The 22,597-nt window shown below is 37.7% G+C and overlaps 1 protein-coding gene across 2 annotated transcripts in view; it reads right to left on the bottom strand.

Moving 5' to 3' along the window:
- Positions 1 to 247: 247 nt before the first annotated feature.
- LOC133526114 (SET and MYND domain-containing protein 4-like) overlaps positions 248 to 22,597 on the bottom strand; it is a 51,805-nt gene continuing 29,455 nt past the window's right edge. The window contains exons 10-18 of one of the 2 annotated variants that reach the window (XM_061862594.1): positions 21,186 to 21,312; positions 19,869 to 19,965; positions 17,777 to 17,834; positions 16,968 to 17,090; positions 14,413 to 14,566; positions 13,019 to 13,156; positions 10,990 to 11,069; positions 7,134 to 7,210; positions 248 to 5,834 (exon numbers count right to left, since the gene is read on the bottom strand). In XM_061862594.1, the coding sequence (XP_061718578.1) occupies positions 5,642 to 5,834; positions 7,134 to 7,210; positions 10,990 to 11,069; positions 13,019 to 13,156; positions 14,413 to 14,566; positions 16,968 to 17,090; positions 17,777 to 17,834; positions 19,869 to 19,965; positions 21,186 to 21,312 (1,047 nt within the window). In that variant the 3' untranslated portion in view covers positions 248 to 5,641. Of the gene's footprint in view, positions 5,835 to 7,133; positions 7,211 to 8,232; positions 8,811 to 10,989; positions 11,070 to 13,018; positions 13,157 to 14,412; positions 14,567 to 16,967; positions 17,091 to 17,776; positions 17,835 to 19,868; positions 19,966 to 21,185; positions 21,313 to 22,597 lie in introns of those variants that run through there. The other variant, XM_061862602.1, reaches the window with a different exon arrangement.

The raw sequence follows: 22,597 nt of genomic DNA, 5'->3' as shown, positions 1-22,597 counted from the left end.
GAATCATTACGTCCGAGATGCAAACAACGCGAACTTTAACGAAGTATTAGTTACACCGACTGAGACAACTTGGTTGTTTTCATCTGCGGAGAGAGTAACACTTACTATTTATATACATCGGTACTTTTGAAGAAATTATCAGGGGAAAAAATATTTGTATTTAATAAATGAAAAAAGAATAATTCCCGGATTTTATCCCGGTACTTATAATTAAATCAATTTCTATTGAGTAATAAAAATGCCTATAATTGCTGCAATAATCTTTAATGTGGAAACTTCAATATCGATATTAGATACAATACCACTTTCTTATATTTGAATATTTGACTAATTACAAAAACACCTACTAGGTATATACAATTCTACGTGTAAAACTCACAATATCTAAAACGTTGATTGTCGAGAATTATGCCGAAATAGAGTTGGTAAGACTCGAGTCTTAAAAATAAAAAAAATTCTCGAGTTATAACACACAATTTTGACACTCCTAGCATTCCTAAAATACAAATCACACCTAAATACATTGTAAATCAAAAAATGATAAAGAGTTATATTTTCAAACAGTAAATGTTTTATTTAACAGTACATTTAAGTAGCTCTTTGTACGTACTTTCGGTATCGCCCACGTACCTACAATTACCAATGTTCTATTCGTCTTTGTCTTTTATTCGTGTGAGTAAACATATTCGGCCATAGAACTACTACATTTAAATAATAGTCCAGCCTAAATGAACATATTCGAGTTCATTTGGGACTATATTTGGGTGGTCATACGGTAAAAATAAGTTTTTGGCAAAAAATTCATTTTGGTACAAGCTTTTATCGCTGACTGTACTTTTCTTTCCACAGGCACGAACCAATTTAAAAAACCCCAAAAACCATTAGGTTGCGTTGTTTTACACAGTTCCTATGGCCACCTCTTGTCTCCATCATCAGATCAGCTCGACGGTACCATAATATTGCATTGTCACCCGACTTACATATGTATGTAAATTTTCAGCTTCATCGGAAACCGGGAAGTGGGTCAAATTTAACTTGCAAGATTTGTCCCATACATACTAACAGGGCAAGTTAAATAAAAGCTTTTAAATATTAGTAGAAACAAAGAATTGAGTCAAAGATAAATACGAGTAGACACTAGTAGAAACAAAGAATCGAGTCAAAGTTAAATACGAGTAGACACTAGTAGAAACTAAGAATCGAGTCAAAGAAAAATACGAGTAGACACTAGTAGAAACAAAGAATCGAGTCAAAGATAAATATGAGTAGACACTAGTAGAAACAAAGAATCGAGTCAAAGGTAAATACGAGTAGACACTAGTAGAAACAAAGAATCGAGTCAAAGAAAAATACGAGTAGACACTAGTAGAAACTAAGAATCGAGTCAAAGAAAAATACGAGTAGACACTAGTAGAAACAAAGAATCGAGTCAAAGATAAATACGAGTAGACACGAGTAGAAACTAAGAATCGAGTCTTTACCAACACTACTAAAATAAATGTTAAAGCTAATTACTGTAACATCAAAATTCGTAAAATGAGTGTTATTCCCAAATTATTGCCAACTTTGGTGTTTTGATTGTTTAGTCCTAACTTAAACGAAACTGAAATTGTGTTCCATTCGTACAAAAAATTGATTCATAAGTTAAACACTTATTTATTTCGACCTGCGAATATTTACTAGCATTTAACTTAATCCTAACCTAGATGGTAATCCTGATTTGCGATAAACTTTTTGTACGATTGAAAATCGAGCGCACTTGATATTACTCTAAAAATAAACCCAGTACAAAAACGTCTCATTGAGATTATTGGACTTAATTATATTATTCTCCATAGATTCATTAATCTAGAAAAAGTGTGAACTGTGTATGAAATGTGTGTAGCTAGCTTTCTAAAGGGCGTATTACATTTATCCTGCCTTCGGACGGCTAACGATCGGCCGCGACGTCGGCCCCGATATTCGGCCATAGGATCGTTTTCGCGAAATATTAAATAAACTAAATAAATATTATAGGACATTATTACACAAATTGACTAAGTACCACAGTAAGCTCAATAAGGCTTCTGTTGAGGGTACTTGGACAACGATATATATAATATATAAATATTTATAAATACTTAAATACATAGAAAACACCCATGACACATTAGCACATCGTTTACAATATTTCTTGATGTACCTAAATAAAAATAGTTCAACTGCAAAAATGTTTGATACATTAAACATTTTTTGCATTTCGACAGAAATTATTTTTCCATGTCAAAAATTGATATATTTCGTGAAACGGGAAACGTTCTTGCTCGGGCGCGAGGTTGGTGCCGACGTCGGCCACGATAATAAGGCCCTACGGCAGGATAAGTCAAACCAATTTAAATTGGCAACGATTTTTATAGCCTAAGTTTAACATTTCTGCATACATCTGCGAAGAAATTCAAAGGTGTATGTGAAGTCCCCAATCCGCATTGGGCTAGCGTGGGGACTATAGCCCGAGCCCTCTCGCGCATGAGAGGAGGCCTGTGCCCAGCAGGGGGACGTATATAGGCTGAATTATTATTATTTTATTATTAAGTTTAACATTTAAACTTGCACTGTCTGGGCTGTCAAAAATCGCTGCTAACTTATCTTGGTCTGACTCTAAGCCCTTATAAGTAAAAGTGCAACATATTGGGTCATTACCTATGAAATTGGCGTTTTTGTTCATAAGTATTAGTCATGTCATAGTTTATTTATTTTAATAGTAACTTCGAAGTATTTTTTAATTCCATTAGTGCGCTACATAACAACGATTTTACATACAATTATTTGCTACCTTTATTGTTTTATGTATTCAGAATACCGCCCTGAAAACAGCTCTTTTCATGTGCTGACGGCTCGAGTATTTAAATGACTTATATTTCTCTGACGGGACAGATTAAAAAAAAAAATGAGATAGAAAATGTGTCTTAAAAATGACTCAGACTACTGGCAAAACTTGTTTGGTTTGAAAATGCCATCACAAAATAATCCGCAAAATTCATTGTATGAAAAATCGAATTTCGTTAAAGTTCTCCATACAAAACGCCAATTTCATAGGTAATGACCTAATATCCGAAAGAAATGCTTGCGCTCTAACGCCAATATGTGATCATGAGTCGACTCATATGCTCTAATTATTAACCTGATCTATGGGTATAACGCTACCTTCCCACTGGGGTGAAGTTGAGAGACGTGCGGGAATCAACCCATGCTACGTGTCATCCACGATGACGCACCATTTTAACAAATCTAACCTGTAATAACATGACATAACGCTTGACACACGTTTTCGTGAATGACACGATGTATATTTTGATTTATTTTATTTTAAATTGCAATTAAAAAATATTTTTTTTTTTACTTTTGACACGTGTCATTTCACATTGTATAGGTAGTTAAAATTAAATTCTCTGGGTGCTTGCCTGAAGTAAAATCAATTTATTTTTTTATATTAGTTGTAATCCGGCGGTGCGGCGAAGAGAACCAATGCTCCTGGCCAATAGGGTTGTTTCCATCTACAAATCTTAGGGCAGAATTATATTCCAATAAATTCTTTTGGATTATAAGAACATGTTAAACTACTTTTAGGGGACCTGTAATGACCATATTTTTGTTAATATTGAATTTAAAATATCTGGTGGCGCACGTCACATGACCAAACTCGAAACGACTTTGAAGATTCTGATGACGTCACAACTCTCGGATTGACACTGTTGACAGTTAGGCGATAAACAACAAATGACAAATGTCAGTTGACAGTTCGTATCTTCTACGTGCGTATGTAGTTATGTGTCAAACCGTAAACTGTGAGGTCACACAATTTTCAAAGAGCGTTTTGGGCGCGAAAGCATCTGTCAAAATATATTTTGTTAATTTAACATATTTAAAGCCGTTTTTAGTATAAAATTTGTATTTTAGGGCAACTTTTAGTTAATATAGAACGTAATACAAGCGTTTCAAAAAATTGGAAACAACCCTATTGCATGTCTCCTCAGCGGGAAGGCAGCTACTGATGAGAATTAAGTTACCGTAATTATATATGAAATCCTAAATCACATAAATTATTCGATGTGCAGAAAATACAGTAGAATAAAATATTTCAATTCCAAATGTGACTAACACAGATTAAATTACTTAACCTCTTGGGTTTCAAAATCCTAATACTAGTACAAATTACTTGCAATGAAATTTGAATAATTTTTAAATGGAACAGTTGTTTTTGTTTTGTTCCGTTCGATATTTAAACAAAACAAATTAAATTCTATTTTCAAATTCAAATTTGACTACCAAGTTTTGCTTGTATGGTGGACGGCTACAGGTTACAATCATTTTTGCTTATGATATTGAATGATAAAGCCCGACCAGAAATATATGATCGTTGTCAAGAGGGCGCTGTTATTCTCATATAGAATGACTGTTTAGTTTAGTATGAAAAAATTAGTTCCAATGAAATTCCGCAACATGGCGCGTGATCATATATTACTGATCAGGCATTGTTAAGTGTGTGTTATTGTATAAGTTTTGCAATAAACAAATATGAAATAAAGAGGTGGACTATTACATATATTTTTTAAAACTATGTTTCCATACATAATGTTTGGCGGAAAACATTTATTTTCTACTTAATAAAAAAAAAAAAAAATATAGTACAAAATATTCGTAAACAGTCCGACATTTTGAAAGTTTAAAATCTATATTTAATAGGTAAATTTAAACAGAAAGTAATTTCCATGTTACACGAATTAGTACAATAATTAGTAAACATTTTCAAAACTGTACTATATATTTTGTATTGTCATGTATCCTATAAGACCGTGCCAAATATTAATGAAAACAAAATTTTACTCCATTTAATTCATCATTTTTCTTTGTGATTGGCACATAGCTTTTATAGGTGTGTCCCACTTGTCGGCGGCGCGCACAGATGGGAGTAGACCTTTTTATATATTCTATTTTTTTATTTATAATTTGTGTTTATCACATCGTGTCGATATGAAAATCGTATGATACGTTGGTTCGTGTTTAAATATTAGTTTGTTAAGAACGCCCGCCTCACAGAGATTATTAATATTCAAGTTGTTTTTGGATTGTAATAATGTTCAGCCTGTACTTTTATATGAATGTATAGGTTATAATTAATAAAATGTTTTGTGTAATTGTGGAATTTTTTGGGCTGAAATAAGATTTTTTGGGGTTACTATGATAATATTTTGGTATTGTAATAAGAACGTGTTGGGGGTTGCAGTGAGAATATTTTTGGGTTACCATAAGAATGATATGGGGTTGGAATAAGAACGTGTTGGGGGTTGCAGTGAGAATATTTTTGGGTTACCATATGAATGATATGGGGTTGGAATAAGAACGTGTTGGGGGTTGCAGTGAGAATATTTTTGGGTTACCATATGAATGATATGGGGTTGTAATAAGAATGTGTTGGGTGTTGCAGTCAGAATATTTTTAGGTTGTCATAAGAATGATTTTGGGTTCGTATTAAAATATGTTGTGGGTTGCGATGAGAACGTTTTGGGGTTGCAGTCAGAATATTTTGGGGTTGCAATTTTTATGGTTACTACGATATTTTGTGGTTGCAACGACGTCACCCTGTTATTCGGCGACAGGCGGGCTATATCTTAAGGTTGTAATGCAGATCGCGGTGTACGGATTGTACGGGAGGCGCGCGGCTCTCGGCGAGCAGCGCAGCCGCGTAGGCCTCGTGTTCCTTCAGGCGCGCCACAAGAGGCTCCCAGGTGCCGTAGTTCAGGGACGTCAGCTGAACGGCCTTGTTGAGGATCTTGTGGGTCTCTAGCAGCCAGTCTCTGAGGAAAAACGAAAATTAATGATAATTTAGATCTAACTAGAATCAATCTATACCCTGTATCTTTAGGTATTTAAATAAAAGTAAACAAACAATTTGTACATGTTCGGGTAGTTATGACATTTATTAGTTCATCAACCAAATACAAAACCGCCTGGATCTATCACTGAACGACCTGACTTTAACCGAGTGTTACGATAATTATCGTACACGTACGATAATTTGGGCTCCGGTACGATGTACGTTCCAAAGAGCATTTATCGTACGCTGAAGCACGATAATTTCAGCCTTTGGACGATGACACCCAAAAAGCGTTGTTTTTGAAGCAAACTATGACACTTTCCCTCAGAAATAGGATCTTAACTTTAACTTCAGGAATCATCCCTTGAAATTAACGGACTTTAAAGGAGGCGGTGTTTGCGTAGAATAAAGTGAGGGAGTGTCCAATAATAGACGTCATATTTTCATAGAAATTCGACATTAATGAAACCCGAAAACTCTTATTTATAAATTGAAACTATTCGCTACGTGCACATATAATTTGTCAAGGTTGGTTTGATTGGTTGAAATATAATGATGTCGGAGAAAATCACACTGTCTAGAAGGTTTAATCGAAAACGCCGCCTAATAATAATTTGACCAAATTTTTTACAGTGTTTATATGTGTTTTGTATTTTTTTTTTAATGTGTTTTTATATATTACGTTTATATCCATATTGTAAAAAACCTCAGTCTAAGAAGTAAGACAAATACAAGGAATAATATGTTGACGTAATAACAACACAATGTATGTTGTGAGATTTTTGTATTTTAATAATATATATTTCCATTATGAAAATAATAATAATAAATTGTCTTATTACAAGGGGCCTCTACGTGTTGGCTTCGGCCCCACGCACGCCTTCAAAATGCCCGGGACCTGATGGTCCTGAGAATTTGTAAGAGACATACAAATAATAATAATATTCAGCTAAAAAAAAATGTATGGCCTAGTGGGTAGTGACCCTGCCTACGAAGCTGACGGTCCCGGGTTCAAATCCTGGTAAGGGCATTTATTCGTGTGATGAGCATGGATATTTGTTCCTGAGTCATGGGTGTTTTCTATGTATTTAAGTATTTATAAATATTTATATATTATATATATCGTTGTCTAAGTACCCTCAACACAAGCCTTATTGAGCTTACTGTGGGACTTAGTCAATTTGTGTAATAATGTCCTATTATATTAATTTATTTATATATTATTCATAACATTGGCGGGTCTGCCGCGGTGTAATGAACTTGGAGTATCACGGCTCACCGGTAGTCGGGGTTCTGCTGCGAGTTGTAGATCCTCTCCAGCATCACATCCGACAGCTTCCTCAGCTCGTGCGCCACCTGACAGTAAAAATGGATTCCCTCATGAAGGACAGGCACATAATTGGCTACTTCACAGTTTTTCGTAAATAATGTCAATCGATCTTGATGTTCCTGAGGAAATGTCTATATAGGACTCATGGCATTTAAGCAACACAAAGGTCAGAAATGAGAGTTAAAGTCTGACGCTCGCACTCGACGATTGAAACGCCTCTAACAAAATGATAATGTAATGTGACGTCACATCATATAAGTCTGTCCTAAATTGTACCGAAGATCAAGAAAGTTGCTATTTAGACCCTGAACTATTGCGTTTATGTATATAATTGTTTTACAATTTATTTTTTAATAAAATGTAAGGAATCGAATGGTACTATTTCCTTTTACCGTATCGAAAGTTAAAAAAAAAGTTTTTTGGGACTATAGCCTTAATTTTTTTATAATCTCAATGTGTCTTTTTAATTTCCACTTTTTTTTATAATGGATGGCTCATTTTCTATCCATTTAGCTAAGTTTTGTTATAATATTCAACATGTGTCAAGTACCCAATTGAAATATTTATAACTGTGATTTATTTATTAATTTATATTTATTTATTTAAACTTTATTGCACACATAAAGAAACATGTACAAATGGCGAACTTCATGCCAAAAGGCAATCTTTACCAGTCAACCATTGGGTCAAACAGAGACATTTGTGTATGTTGGTGCAGGAAAAAAAAATAACAAAAAATTTATTATGGTCGATGTTTAATTTACTCTCCACATTGCCATTCAACGGAGCCACCGGTCTGTCGCCTAAATAGCACTAGCTTCGGTCCCTGATCCAAACTTTAAATAGATTGATAAAACTGAAAAAATTGTGAATGTCATCTCGCTCTGTGTAGTAGGGCACAGCACAGCGGATGTCATTCCAGATCTAGAGCAGAGCCCAACTGGGGAAGTACCTCCACCTTACAGAAAACCGCAGCCAAATAACACTTGACCCTACTCATAGTGTTGTGTTCTTGCCGGTAATGTAGCCAGAGCTCAGTGCTGGGTGTTAGGGTCGGCAACGCGCATGTAACTCCTCTGGAGTTGCAGGCATACATAGGCTACGGATACTGCTTACCATCAGGCGGGCCGTATGCTTGTTTGCCGCCGTCGTAGTATAAAAAACAAACAACGGGTTGCACCCCGGGAGTGCCGGCAGAAGTGAAAACTTGAATATTAACGTTGTGCATTTTTGATATTTTGGAGAAGTTGAGTAGCAGTTCTATAAAAAGAGATGATTCTATTATACCTACGTAAATAAATTTGAGTGTGGAAGATATTTTGTAATGCGAATTTTAGTGTTAATATATAACATATACAGGGTAATTCATGAGACGTGAGCAGGACACAATCAGTAAATGTTAATTTTTTTTTTATGGTAGAGGAGGCAAACGAGCAGACGGATCACCTGATGGTAAGCGATTACCGCCGCCCATGGACACCTGCAACACCAGAGGGGTTGTAAGTGCGTTGCCGGCCTTCAAGATGGGAGTACGCTCTTTTCTTGAAGGTTCGAAGGTCGTATCGGTCCGGAAATACCGCAGGCGACAGTTCATTCCACAGTTTAGCTGTGCGAGGCAGAAAGTTCCTGGAACAACGCACAGTTGAGGACTGCCAACCATCTAAGTGGTGAGGATGGGAATGTTGTCGCGTAGGGCGATGGCGAAAAGAAGCGGCAGGGATTAATCCGAACAATTCCTCGGAGCACTCCCCGTTGTACATGCGATAGAAAATGCAGAGCGAGGCCACATCTCTACGCAGCGCCAAGGAGTCAAGCCGATCCGAAATGCACTGATGAATCGTTCACCATCATATTAAGTAAAACAATCACGCTTCTTTTCTTTTCAATGTGAGCTATGCCGACGACATGGTGCTGTTGAGTGCGTCAGTCTGCGGCATCAGAAGGTTGCTTAAAGTATGTGAGGATTACGCACACACGCACGGACTCAAGTATAATGTTGATAAAAGTCAGTATATGGTTTTTGGGGTCGAGTCTAAAATACCATCTGTAATACCACCTATCAAACTTAACACGGTTGCCCTGCAAAGGGTATACCAGTTCAAGTATCTAGGTCATATCGTTACTACCGACCTCAAGGACGATGCTGATATAGAACGGGAACGTAGGGCCTTATCGGTCAGAGCTAACATGATTGCACGCAGATTTGCTCGATGCTCAAAAGAAAGTAAGGTGACTTTATTCAGAGCTTTTTGCACAACATTCTACACTTGCAGTCTATGGAGAAGGTACACCTTGAGATCGTATAGGGCCCTACAAGTACAATATAATAACGCGTTCAGGGCACTGATGGGGCTGCCGCGATACTGCAGCGCATCAGGGATGTTTGCGGAGGCGCAGGTAGCGTGTTTTAAAGCTACCATGCGCTTGCGAGCCGCATCTCTGGTGCGACGCGTGCGCGCCAGCTCCAACAGCGTCCTGGCAATGATTGAGGACAAGTTTTGCCCGTACATGACATTTTGCTGTGGACTCCATGCGCCCAGCAGCGCTGTGGTTAACACATTGAGATAGGTGATAACTGTCAATGTGTTAAAAAACTTTAATTTTCTTTGTATAATTTTATTGTAGGTATTAATGCATGTGTACTCGTATTTGTAGTATAGTGTTTAAGTCTAGTGTTCCAAATTAATATGTATAAGTCATTATGTTACTCGAAATAAACGAATTTTAATTTTTTTAATTTTTCTGTTATTTAACTTTTTGGTAAGAAAAAATTTGAGTATCTACAATCATGGACACCTAACAACACAAAGATACAATATAACACAATTAACAAAGATTAAACCTCTTTAACCGTTATGACAGCGCTTTTATTATGAAGAAAATAAAATGTCACTTGAATGAGATACGGTTTTTCAAAAGTAACCAGTGTGGAGTGTGGAATTAAGAGGAGTGACATCTCTTATGGTAGAACTGTTGCAAAAGTGTCCAGCTGTCAGCTATAAATAATAGTTCTAAATCTCTCCAGAGTAGCGCTAGAGTAGCTAAGAACCTAGGCGCTATTGACGGAGTGAAGTGCGCTGTCTATGATTTGATTTTTTTGTTCAAGTACTCTAGGTATTGTAGCGCATTTGATGACACTTTTTGGTAGATGGAGATTTCGTTCCTTATCTCCACCTTCCGTAGTAACCAGGCTTCGATGGCATTCAATTTGCACGTCACCATGACGTCACTTGTCCGTCTTACGATTTTCATCTGATAAATAAGAATAATAAAAACAAGGTTGCACTCCGGGAGTGCCGGCAGAAGTGAAAACTTGAATATTAACGTTGTGCATTTTTGATATTTTGGAATGGTTAGGGGATAATTTTGCACAAATTGCTTAAATTTTCAGTATAAAAGTAGTAACATTTATGTGGTAAAATATAATATTCATTTTGTTATATATTGACATGTGGGTAGATAAGATCTGCGGGGGTACCCAGCAAGCCAGCACACGTACGTAACACATTTATTGCGCTATCATACAAAAACATGACAATTAATATTAAATTAAAAATGTAACACTTCAGTACTATAACAATTATTTCCTAACTTCCATCCATAATTTCAACGACTCTCCTGGCTTCAATGACATTGTAACAGTTTTTCAATCAGGTCACATGCCATCTTACGTATTTTCAATCTGACGAATCTGTCGGTCACGTGACCTGTCGCGAGTTTAACATTTTTTCCCCATTCCAAAAAGTGCACAGCGCCGCTAAGTTTTCACTTCAAAAACTAGCGGCATTTAATAATGGATACGTACCTCGACGCTAAACGACCCGAACTGGTATTCGTGGCTTTGAATGTTCTGTTTGATCAGCTCCACGCTCTTCGTGAATTCACCTGGAAACAGTTCTTAAGTTAAAGAGCTGGCGATAGGGAATATTGCGCAAAATAAAGATATATTTGCGGGCAATGTTACACAGACCGACCTAGTCACAAACTACAATAGGGTATTTGACTGTATTTAAAATAAATTATTTAACATCATGCATGAAATAAAGCTCCAGCAGATTAATAGAGAAACGTAGACAGCAGTTATTTTTAGACACAATTGGCTACTTGACAGTTTTTTGTAAATAATGTCAAACGATCTTGATTTTCCTGAGGATCAAATGTCTATATAGGACTCATGGCATTTAAGCAACACAAAGGTCAGAAATGAGAGTTAAAGTTCCGCTCGCACTCGACGATTGAAACGCCTCTAACAAAATGATAAGGTGATGTGACGTCACATCATATAAGTCGGTCCTAAATGTATGGAAGATCAAGGAAATTGCCATTTTGACTCTGAAATATTGCGTTTATGTGTATAGTTGTCATACAATTTTTTTTTTCAATAAAATGTAAGGAATCGAATTTTTGAATTTATTTTTTAGACTTAGGAGCCTAGCCACTAGGCCAGACCGGTCGTTAATTCTGCGGGGGCTAGTGCACAAACATTGAACAAACCGCCTTGATATGTCAATGTCATATTTTATTCGTAACAAATAATCTGTGAAAAATTGACAAATAATCGGACAGACAGACGGACATGACGAATCTACAAGGGTTCCGTTTTTTGCTATTTGGCTACGGAACCCTAAAAATTGTTAATGGCATAGTATATACAAGTTACTAAATGGCGACGGCAGAATATTTCAGTAATCTTGCAAGTTAAATTTGACCCACTTCCCGGTTTCCGATGAAGCTGAAAATTTGCATACATATGTAAGTCGGGTGACAATGCAATATTATGGTACCATCGAGATGATCTGATGATGGAGACAGGAGGTGGCCATAGGAACTCTGTGATAAAACAACGCAACCTGTGTTTGGGGTTTTTAGAATTGGCTCGATGAGTATTAGTTGCCTGTGGAAAGAAAAGTGCAGTCAGCGATAAAAGCTTGTACCAAAAATGATTTTTTAGCCAAAAAACTTATTATATTTACCATTTTGTTTCTAATGAGTATATATTTCTAGTATATATTACACTTTTCTATAGAAATATAAGCTTGTTTCCATACTTTTGGTATGCAACATTGCAATTCTATCTCCTGAAGTCGAGACTGCAGTGTTTTAAACTTTTTAATTTTTGATTGACTACGCACTCCGTGCCCTTTTTTAACCTTTTTGAGAAAGATAAATATAAAGTCCCACATAAATTCCTAAAATGAGTGAGTATATTTAAACGTGCCAGTGCTGTACTCGTTTTAGCTTGCAGGCGGCGTGATGGTACTGTAACGTATTAAGCGGCGTCGGCGTAGTGCCTCGCGCGCCGATCGGCGTCGGCGCGCAGCGAGGCGTGGTGGCGGTCTAACACTTGTGGTTTTAGCTTGTAGGCGGCGTGGAGTTACTGTATAGTAACAATCATTTGAACTGAACTCAGAGTCTCAAGACTATAATAACATTGAGTCGTAAACCTAAAATTAGGATAACGACCTCGTAGTAAAAGCAGATTATTACCACCTTAAAATGTTAGTATAGTTACAGAGGTCTCCAAGCCACGGCCCGCGGACATCCAACGCGACAGCCCACAGTCCGGCCCGTGGGAGGTTGCCAAACGCATCCCAGGCTCTAGCAGTCATTATTATTATTATTTATTAATCAGGCAGGCAGTGGAAACAACTGATAGTTGCCTGTATCCGAGTGATCTTCACTTAAAATGAATTCTTTGCTCTAAGATTAAGAGTGGAAACTAGACCCCCGGCAAAAACATCGATCAATATGGCCCACAGGTAAAAAAGTTTGGAGACTTGGTATAGATTATCGACTCAATTTCTTTGTATTCATATTTTTTTTAAACCATTTACCGGCGTCGGCGTAGTGTCTAGCTAGGCGATCGGCGGCGGCGCGCAGCGAGGCGTGGTGGCGGTGTAGCACTTGTTGTTTTAGCTTGTAGGCGGCGTGGGCATGCTCAATGCGAGCTTCTACAGATGGCGCGCGTTCCGCTGAAAGATTGTTTTCTTTTAAAAAAAAGGTCGTATAATTTCTTGAAAAAAAAATAATGTTGCTGTTCTAAAAGTGTTAGAAGCATTTTATAGCGATGATTTGATAAAATGTTAGAAATGGAATGTTAATATAATTTAGATATTGATAACAATATATGTAAATTTTGAACTCGCTCATTAATAGTAGTTTACGTGACTGCTACATAATAAAGGGCATTAAAATACACGAGTGTGGGTTTAAGAAACGAACGAAGTGAGTTTCTTAAAAGGATCACACGAGTGTTTTAATGCCTAATTATGTACAGTTACATACACTATTTTATCTACACACATATTATAAACTTTCTATGATATATTCACTAACCCAAATTATAGCCAACGTTGGGGCATCGTTGCTCTCTTGGTGGAACTCGCGAATATGTGGTGGCGCCACCGAAATATTTTTAACGCTTATTTTACTCGAAACTTTAGCTATAGTTACTTTAAAAATAACAAAATATATTCATTGTAAACTTAAAACGAATTAAAAGATAAATTCGTAGTTTTTTTAATTCAGAGACAAATTTGATTATTTTTGCGCTACGACGCGCGGTTTAGAAGATACAGCCCTATAATGTTATTTCATTCATGCAGAAATCTTTATAGGGCTGTATCTCCTAAACCGTGCGTCGTAGTGCAAAAATAATCGAATTTTCGTTCCTCTTTAGGAAATAATAATAAACAAACAAAAAAAGAAAAGAAAATAAAGCATACTGGTAGAATTTTGCTTTTTTATGGTTGATTGCCATGACGTGCCATAATTTGACGTTTAAAAACAAAAGAAGATTGCCTTACAGGTCTAGGTGTGTAAGGCAGTATGAAATTCCTTTACATATCATCTTCACTCATCGCACCTGATACGTGGTATTTCCGCACCTACTTTGAAGTAAGTCATGTCAACATTTCATTACAAGTTTGAGAATGTTTATTACAAAATATAAATGTGTAATATTACAGCAGTTTTTAAATTGGAGAAGGCTGGAAAAGTTAATCATAGATAGCGTTATCGACAATAGGATTGTATACTATTAGCACTTTTTTTTTGTTTGTTTTTTTTTTTTTTATGGTAGAGGAGGCAAACGAGCAGACGGATCACCTGATAGTAAGCGATTACCGCCGCCCATGGACACCCGCAACACCAGAGGGGTTGTAAGTGCGTTGCCGGCCTTTAAGATGGGAGTACGCTCTTGAAGGTATTGGAAGGTTGTGCTACAAACCTTGCAATAGCAGCTCGTTGGCTCGCTCCAAGGTGTCCAGGGCTCCTTGCAGTTGGAAGGGCGCGTGGCATTGCTGGCACTGGGCCCGCTTGGCACTGCCACCGCATATTACTGGGCCTTTGCACGACTGGCATAAGTATGCGGAGAATAGCAACTGAAAACATAACAATCATCTTTATAATCATCTTTTTTAGGGTTCCGTACAGATGTAGTGCATAATCCTTTGCCATCGGCTCGGAAACGTTCGTTTTTAGGGTTCCGTAGTCAACTACCCTTATAGTTTCGCCATGTCCGTCTGTCTGTCTGTCTGTTTGTCTGTCCGAGGCTTTGCTCCGTGGTCGTTAGTGCTAGAAAGCTGAAATTTGGCATGGATATATAAATCAATAAAGCCGACAAAGTCGTACAATAAAATCTAAAAATTTAATTTTTTTTAGGGTACCTCCCCTACACGTAAATTGGGGGTGTAATTTTTTTTTCGCTTCAACCCTACAGTGTGGGGTATCGTTGGAAAGGTCTTTCAAAGCTAATAGGGGTCTTCACCAAACATTTTTTGATAAAGTAAATATATTCGGAGTTAATCGCTCCGAAAGAAAAAAAAAAATGTACCCCCCCCCCCTCTAACTTTTGAACCATAGGTCCAAAAAATATGAAAAAAATCGTGGAAGTAGAGCTTAAATGAAAGACATTAAATGAAAACTATAGCGGACATGTTCAGTTTAGCTGTTTTTGAGTTATCGCAAAAAGTTTACCCTTTATAGTAAAAAGACTTACTTTAATTAGAGAGTAGATTATGCAAATATGCCTATTTATTTAACTCGGGTGAAAAGTACCGTTTCATCCCTTGGTTAACAATTTACTATATTTTAAGCTCCAGTTTAGCTTATTATGACGGAAGAGTAACTACGGAACCCTACACTGAGCGTGGCCCGAAATGCTCTTGGCCGGTTTTTATTTTTACTATGAATCATGTTTGTTTTTTTTTTAATACTACGTCGGTGGCAAACAAGCATACGGTCCGCCTGATGGTAAGCCGTATCCGTAGCCTATGTACGCCTGCAACTCCGGAGGAGCGCGTTGCCAACCCTAACCCCCTTCCGCCCCTTTTTGAGCTCTGGCAACCTTACTCACCGGCAGGAACACAACACTATGAGTAGGGTCTAGTGTTATTTGGCTGCTGTTTTCTGTAAGGTGGAGGTACTTCCCCAGTTGGGCTCTGCTCTAGATCTGGAATGACATCCGCTGGCTGTGCCCTACCACACAGAGCGAGATGACATTCACAATGCCCATACCTCTCTTGTGGACGTAGTTTAAAAACGTACCCGGGTCCAAAATTTCGTTATGTACGTCAATATTATACAATACAATACAAATACTCTTTATTGCACACCTCAATACAGAAACAGTACAAATAATACAACACGTAAAGAAGAGGTAAACAACAGGCGGTCTTATCACTATACTTACATAAACTAATACTTAATAATAACAACATTTATCACTTCCAAATTGGTTTGGAGCAATTTGAGGGTAGATTTTGTTTACTTCTATTTAAATAACTAAAGATACATAGTATAAAATAAAAGTAATTTTTTTTAACAAAATCTTTTATGTAAATGCTCTAAAAAGAAGAAAATAAAATTTTCCTTTAAAATTTTAATTATCAACTTATAACCTACACACAATTTATATGTTCATAAAAGCTTGTCGCGCGATTTAATTGTATAAACAAACTAGTACCTCTTTAATTAAGTAACTTGATCTGCTAAGTTAGTTATTTTGAGTTACTCTCAACAATCCCTTTCATTTGATACCCATATTGTAGAAGTGCATTAAAAATAACTATTCCGCCATCTTGAATGGTCCGCCATATTGGATTTAGAATAACGTCACATATTTTTTCGAGTTACTGTCAACAATCCCTTTCATTTGATACCCATATTGCAGAAGTGCATTAAAAATAACTATTCCGCCATCTTGAATGGTCCGCCATGTTGGATTTAGAATAACGTCACATATTTTTTCGAGTTACTGTCAACAATCCCTTTCATTTGATACCCATATTGTAGAAGTGCATTAAAAATAACTATTCCGCCATCTTGGATGGTCCGCCATATTGGATTTAGAATAACGTCACATATTTTTTCGAGTTACTGTCAACAATCCCTTTCATTTGATACGCATATTGTAGAAGTGCATTAAAAATAACTATTCGGCCATCTTGAATGGTCCGCCATGTTGGATTTAGAATGAGGTCACATAATTTATCATGCATTGTCATCCAAACTAAACGTGTATACAAAATTTCAGCTCAATCGGCTGAAGATATCTGCTTCAAAATTGAGTTGCAACATTCCACCTGAACAAGCATACATACATTGCAAGTTAAATAAAAGCTTTTAATAAATATGCACGGCAGTCATACATTTAACACGAATGCAGGTTGTATAATGAAAAGTGTATGAGGTCGGTTATATTTGGAACTTCGTTAGGATTTACGGGTTGCGCTAGTGCTTCCTCTAGCGGCAGGAGGGTAAAAAAAAACATGGACTACGTACCACCCCGTCCTGGGGGTCGGTGCACGCGTCGCAGTTGCAGGTGAACATGTATTGTGCTCGTAGAGAAGCGCGGCGGTGCGCGGCCGGCTCGCGGGACCGCGCAGGCCCGTAGCAGTTGAATACCTGGGGCAATACAAAAAAAAATAAAAAAAATAGTACATTGTGCAACGAGTAAGTGAAATTTTGGATACGAGGGTGGTATTTCTTCAAACCTTCAAGAAAAGAGCGTACTCCCATCTCAAAGGCCGGCAACGCACTTACAACCCCTGGTGTTGCAGGTGTCTATGGGCGGCGGTAATCGCTTACCATCAGGTGATCCGTCTGCTCGTTTGCCTCCTCTACCATAAAAAAAAAAAAAAAAAAAAAAAAAAAAAAAAAAAAAAAAAAAAAAAATCCCGACAGCCGCAGGCCGGAGGGAATTAAAGACCCGAATTTGCAATATTCTTACTCCCGGAGTTACATACAATGATTTTCATCACACTTGCGAAGAAAATACTAAATTTTAAGCGAAATAATTCTTAAATACGGTGACATATCAAACATTCGTCCGCCATTTTGTAATTTCTTGGCAGGTGAGGCATCGAAGGCACAGACCTACTCGGCATTCAGCCACGATTGAAAATTATGTAAAAATATGTTAAACGGCTGTTAAATTAATCAAATTAAATAACTTTAAACACAAACAAAAATATTAAATTATAAACGTCAGTGTTTTAAAAGTAACACTCATTTATGCTACTTGGTTTGTGTGAATAAGTGACATAATTTAAAAAAAAAAGCTATAACTCCCTAGGGAGTAGACCACTAACCTCGGTATTCGCTGGCAGTTCACGTGCACACACTACGATCAGGCGATTCCGATAGAATCTGCGGAATAAAGGAATCTTGTCACATAACGAGAGAACCAACGCAGTTTAGATTTAAAATTAAAATAAGTTTTAGGCAAAAATTTCATTTTTGGTACAAGCGTTTGTAGCTGTTTGTACTTTTCTCCACAGGCAACTAATACTCATCGAGCTTATTCTAAAAACCCCAAACACAATTAGGTTGCGTTGTTTTATCACAGAGTTCCCATGGACACCTCCTGTCTCCATCAGATCAGCTCGATGGTACCATAATATTGCATTGTCATCCGACTTACATATGTATGCAAATTTTCAGCTTCATCAGAAACCGGGAAGTGGGTCAAATTCACGAAAAAAACACAAAATTCATGAAAAAATTTAAAAAAATACCAAATTAATCGACCGATCGATTCCGCTCGCGTCAATTCGTTTCAGTCGCGTCCAATTGGCTACTTGACAGTTTTTTGTAAATAATGTCAAACGATCTTGATTTTCCCGAGGATCAAATGTCTATATAGGACTCATGGCATTTAAGCAACGCAAAGGTCAGAAATGAGAGTTAAAGTCTGACGCTCGCACTCGACGATTGAAACGCCTCTAACAAAATGATAAGGTGATGTGACGTCACATCATATAAGTCTGTCCTAAATGTATGGAAGATCAACGAAATTGCCATTTTGACCCTGAAATATTGCGTTTATGTGTATAGTTGTCATACAATTTATTTTTCAATAAAATGTAAGAAATCGAATGGTACCATTTTCTTTTCTATTTGAAAGACTTCGGAGCCTTGTATTTTTTTATAATCTCAATATAATTTTTTAACTCCCACTTTTTTATAATGGATGGCTCATTTTCTATCCATTTAACAAAATTTTGTTATAATATTCAACATGTGTCAAGTACCCAATTGTAAAGGTTTACTTAAAAATAAAAATAGAAATCATCACCAATATGGCCTTTTCAGATTTAATCGAAAATCGTAAAAAATCGTTTCTAATTTACATTGTCTCAACTCTATAATTTATTTTAGGGCCTGTTACAAGTTACTTGCCACTTAACTGACGAATAAAATCATCGTTGGCGTTTCACAATCTCCAAATAAATTCAATAGCTAAGTTTTGCAGGTGATTTTATCCGGCATTATTTATTTATTAGCTATCCAATACTTGGACTTTGTGAAGCAGGCCAGACATGTTGCCTACCCTTCTAGTTTAATTACTTCTAGTAGAACGTCATGTTATTTCAGTCAGTCTCGGTACAAAAAGTACTGAGGTTGACTGAAGTATATGTCAAAAAACCGGCCAAGAGCATGTCGGGCCACGCTCAGTGTAGGGTTCCGTAGTTACTCTTCAGTCACAATAAGCTAAACTGGAGCTTAAAGTATAGTAAATTGTTAACCAAGGGATGAAACGGTACCTTTCACCCGAGTTAAACAAATAGGCAAATTTGCATAATCAGTACCTAATTAAAGTAAGTCTTTTTACTATGAAGGAAAAACTTTTTGCGATAACTCAAAAACAGCTAAACTGAACATGTCCGCTATAGTTTTCATTTAATGTCTTTCTTAAGCTCTACTTCCACGATTTTTTTCATATATTTTGGATCTATGGTTCAAAAGTTAGAGGGGGGGGGGGGACACATTTTTTTTTTCTTTCGGAGCAATTATCTCCGAATATATTCACGTTATCAAAAAATGTTTTTTGAAAACCCCTATTAGTTTTGAAAGACCTTTCCAACGATACCCCACACTCTAGGGTTGAAGCGAAAAAAAAATTCACCCCCACTTTACGTGTAGGGGAGGTACCCTAAAATAAATATTTTTTTTTAGTTTTTTTGTACGACTTTGTCGGCTTTATTGATTTATATACCCATGCCAAATTTCAGCTTTCTAGCACTAACGACCACGGAGCAAAGCCTCGGACAGACAGACAGACGGACGTGGCGAAACTATAAGGGTTCCTAGTTGACTACGGAACCCTAAAAACGAACGTTTCCGAGCCGATGGCAAAGGATTATGCACTACATCTGTACTAATTATCTAATTTAAACCAACGTGTTAATGATGTTAGGGTCGCACGAGTGATTCATCATGGCCGCCGAAGGGTATATAGCTGTCGCACGTCGGACCTCTCGCTCGCTCACTGTCCGTCCTGAAAAAAAAAGAATTACTTCTTACTTAGTCTCCGAAGCATCACGTTAAACATTTACCCCCTTATTCATAAACGTGTACTACATTACGATGCCGCTAATAATCGTTTGTCCCTTTCCATCATACCAATACGTCGGAAAGGGACAAACGATTATTAGCGGCATCGTAACTTTAGTACACGTTTATGAATAAGGGAGTTAATTTTTTTATTTCAGTTATTTACTATTTAAGTTGTTAGTGTAGTGTAACATGTGTTGTACGAAAGAGAAAAAAAAATAGTTACGCAAACAGGGATTGGAATAAAAAAATGTTTCTGTTTCTGGCATTCACACGCACTTACTAGTTATTGTTGTTTGCATAGTGCAATAATGAACAGGCGCAGTTGACCTTGAGAGTGGTATGATGATGATTAACGTCCTGGTGGTCCACCTTGGCCAGGCTGAGGGTCGCGTGCCCTTCTCTCGTAGGAGCGAACAGGCATAGTTGACCTTGAGAGAGAGATATGATAATGATTACCGTCCTCGTGGTCCACCGTGGCCAGGCTGAGGGTCGCGTGCCCTTCTCTCGTAGGAGCGAACAGGCATAGTTGACCTTGAGAGAGATATGATAATGATTACCGTCCTCGTGGTCCACCGTGGCCAGGCTGAGGGTCGCGTGCCCTTCTCTCGTAGGAGCGAACAGGCATAGTTGACCTTGAGAGAGATATGATAATGATTACCGTCCTCGTGGTCCACCGTGGCCAGGCTGAGGGTCGCGTGCCCTTCTCTCGTAGGAGCGAACGGGCATAGTTGACCTTGAGAGAGATATGATAATGATTACCGTCCTCGTGGTCCACCGTGGCCAGGCTGAGGGTCGCGTGCCCTTCTCTCGTAGGAGCGAACAGGCATAGTTGACCTTGAGAGAGATATGATAATGATTACCGTCCTCGTGGTCCACCGTGGCCAGGCTGAGGGTCGCGTGCCCTTCTCTCGTAGGAGCGAACAGGCATAGTTGACCTTGAGAGAGATATGATAATGATTACCGTCCTCGTGGTCCACCGTGGCCAGGCTGAGGGTCGCGTGCCCTTCTCTCGTAGGAGCGAACAGGCATAGTTGACCTTGAGAGATATGATAATGATTACCGTCCTCGTGGTCCACCGTGGCCAGGCTGAGGGTCGCGTGCCCTTCTCTCGTAGGAGCGAACGGGCATAGTTGACCTTGAGAGAGATATGATAATGCTTACCGTCCTCGTGGTCCACCGTGGCCAGGCTGAGGGTCGCGTGCCCGTTGCAGACCAGCTGGCCCATCGCCCGGAGGAGGAGGGCTGCTGCGAACAGGCGCAGTTGACCTTGAGACAATGGGTAAGGCACCTACAACAAAATATTCACCCCCTTATCACTCAGTATTTGTTCATTCATGGTTTATCAGCAGTGATCGGTTTTTTGGATTCGACATGGGGTGAATGACCTCAATCATTATGTTAGTATGGATATGCCCCGGGAATCCGGGCTTTATGTTGTTAGAAAAGGCAAAAAAATACAATGTGTTTATTTTATTACACTTTAAAACATCTAAGTAGCTGATAGACGAGTACTTACTCTCCGTTCTTTTGTCTAAATCGAACAAATGAGCACAAGTGTTTATACTGACAGCTCATTTGCTGCCTCCAAAGCGGCACATTTTGTACCGTTTGGATAAAAGTTCGGCGAGTAAGTACGCGTGTCTATCAGCTAATATATGGTTACTACGGGTTAATTGTTTGAATAAATGAGTTCGTTATCAAAAAGTGAATTACACTTCTTTCAACTGAGAGGTAGTTTGAGAAAAACAATGTCCACAATGTCAAATGGTTTTATTGCTCACCAAAAATAATTAGAACTGAAATCCAGAGAAAATAATGAAATGTCAATGTGAAGTGAATGTGTGTTTTGAAGTATTTTTTCCATCATGACAGATATATAAGCTAATACTTTGTGGAGGTTTTAATATATTTTGCTGTAAATAAAATGTTGAGATTAGGAAAAGAATAGAAGTTTTTGCCTCAACTGGTTGCCATGTAAGAGTAAAAAAATCCTTAGATATATTTTAAATTGTTTTATTTTTGTACGGTTTGTTCGGTATCGCGGGAAACTGTCGTATCTATATTAACTTTTCTACTTGATATCCCGCGAGGGCGAATCCAAATAACCGATCACTGTTTATCAGTTTTTCTCAAATACATTAATCAAAGATTAAGACGCGACAAATAAATATTTGGGGACAATTTTACGCGGATTGACCTAGGACCAAGACAAGAAGATATGTTATAGCGCCAACAGGAATACATCAAGTGTGAAAATTTCAACTGTCCAGCTAGCGGACTGCTAATCAAATCAGTTTCTTTTTTTTTAACTGTCAAAACGATTTTTAGGGTTCCGTAGCCAAATGGCAAAAAACGGAACCCTTATAGATTCGTCATGTCCGTCTGTCTGCCCGTTTATGTCACAGCCACTTTTTTCCGAAACTATAAGAGCTGGGTGAATCAACTTTTTTTGTTTTGTTATCCTGTCCCGTTGTCCAAGGGACAACAGTGGCACAGTTTGTTTGAAGAGACGTTGTATGCCGTTCTATTAACATGCTTAGTACGGGGCCCATTATGGACATTGGTTATAACGA

The sequence above is a fragment of the Cydia pomonella genome, chromosome 1 (genome assembly GCF_033807575.1).
Source record: "Cydia pomonella isolate Wapato2018A chromosome 1, ilCydPomo1, whole genome shotgun sequence".
NCBI classification, from domain to species: domain Eukaryota; kingdom Metazoa; phylum Arthropoda; class Insecta; order Lepidoptera; family Tortricidae; genus Cydia; species Cydia pomonella.
This window is presented reverse-complemented; position numbering and strand designations above follow the sequence as displayed.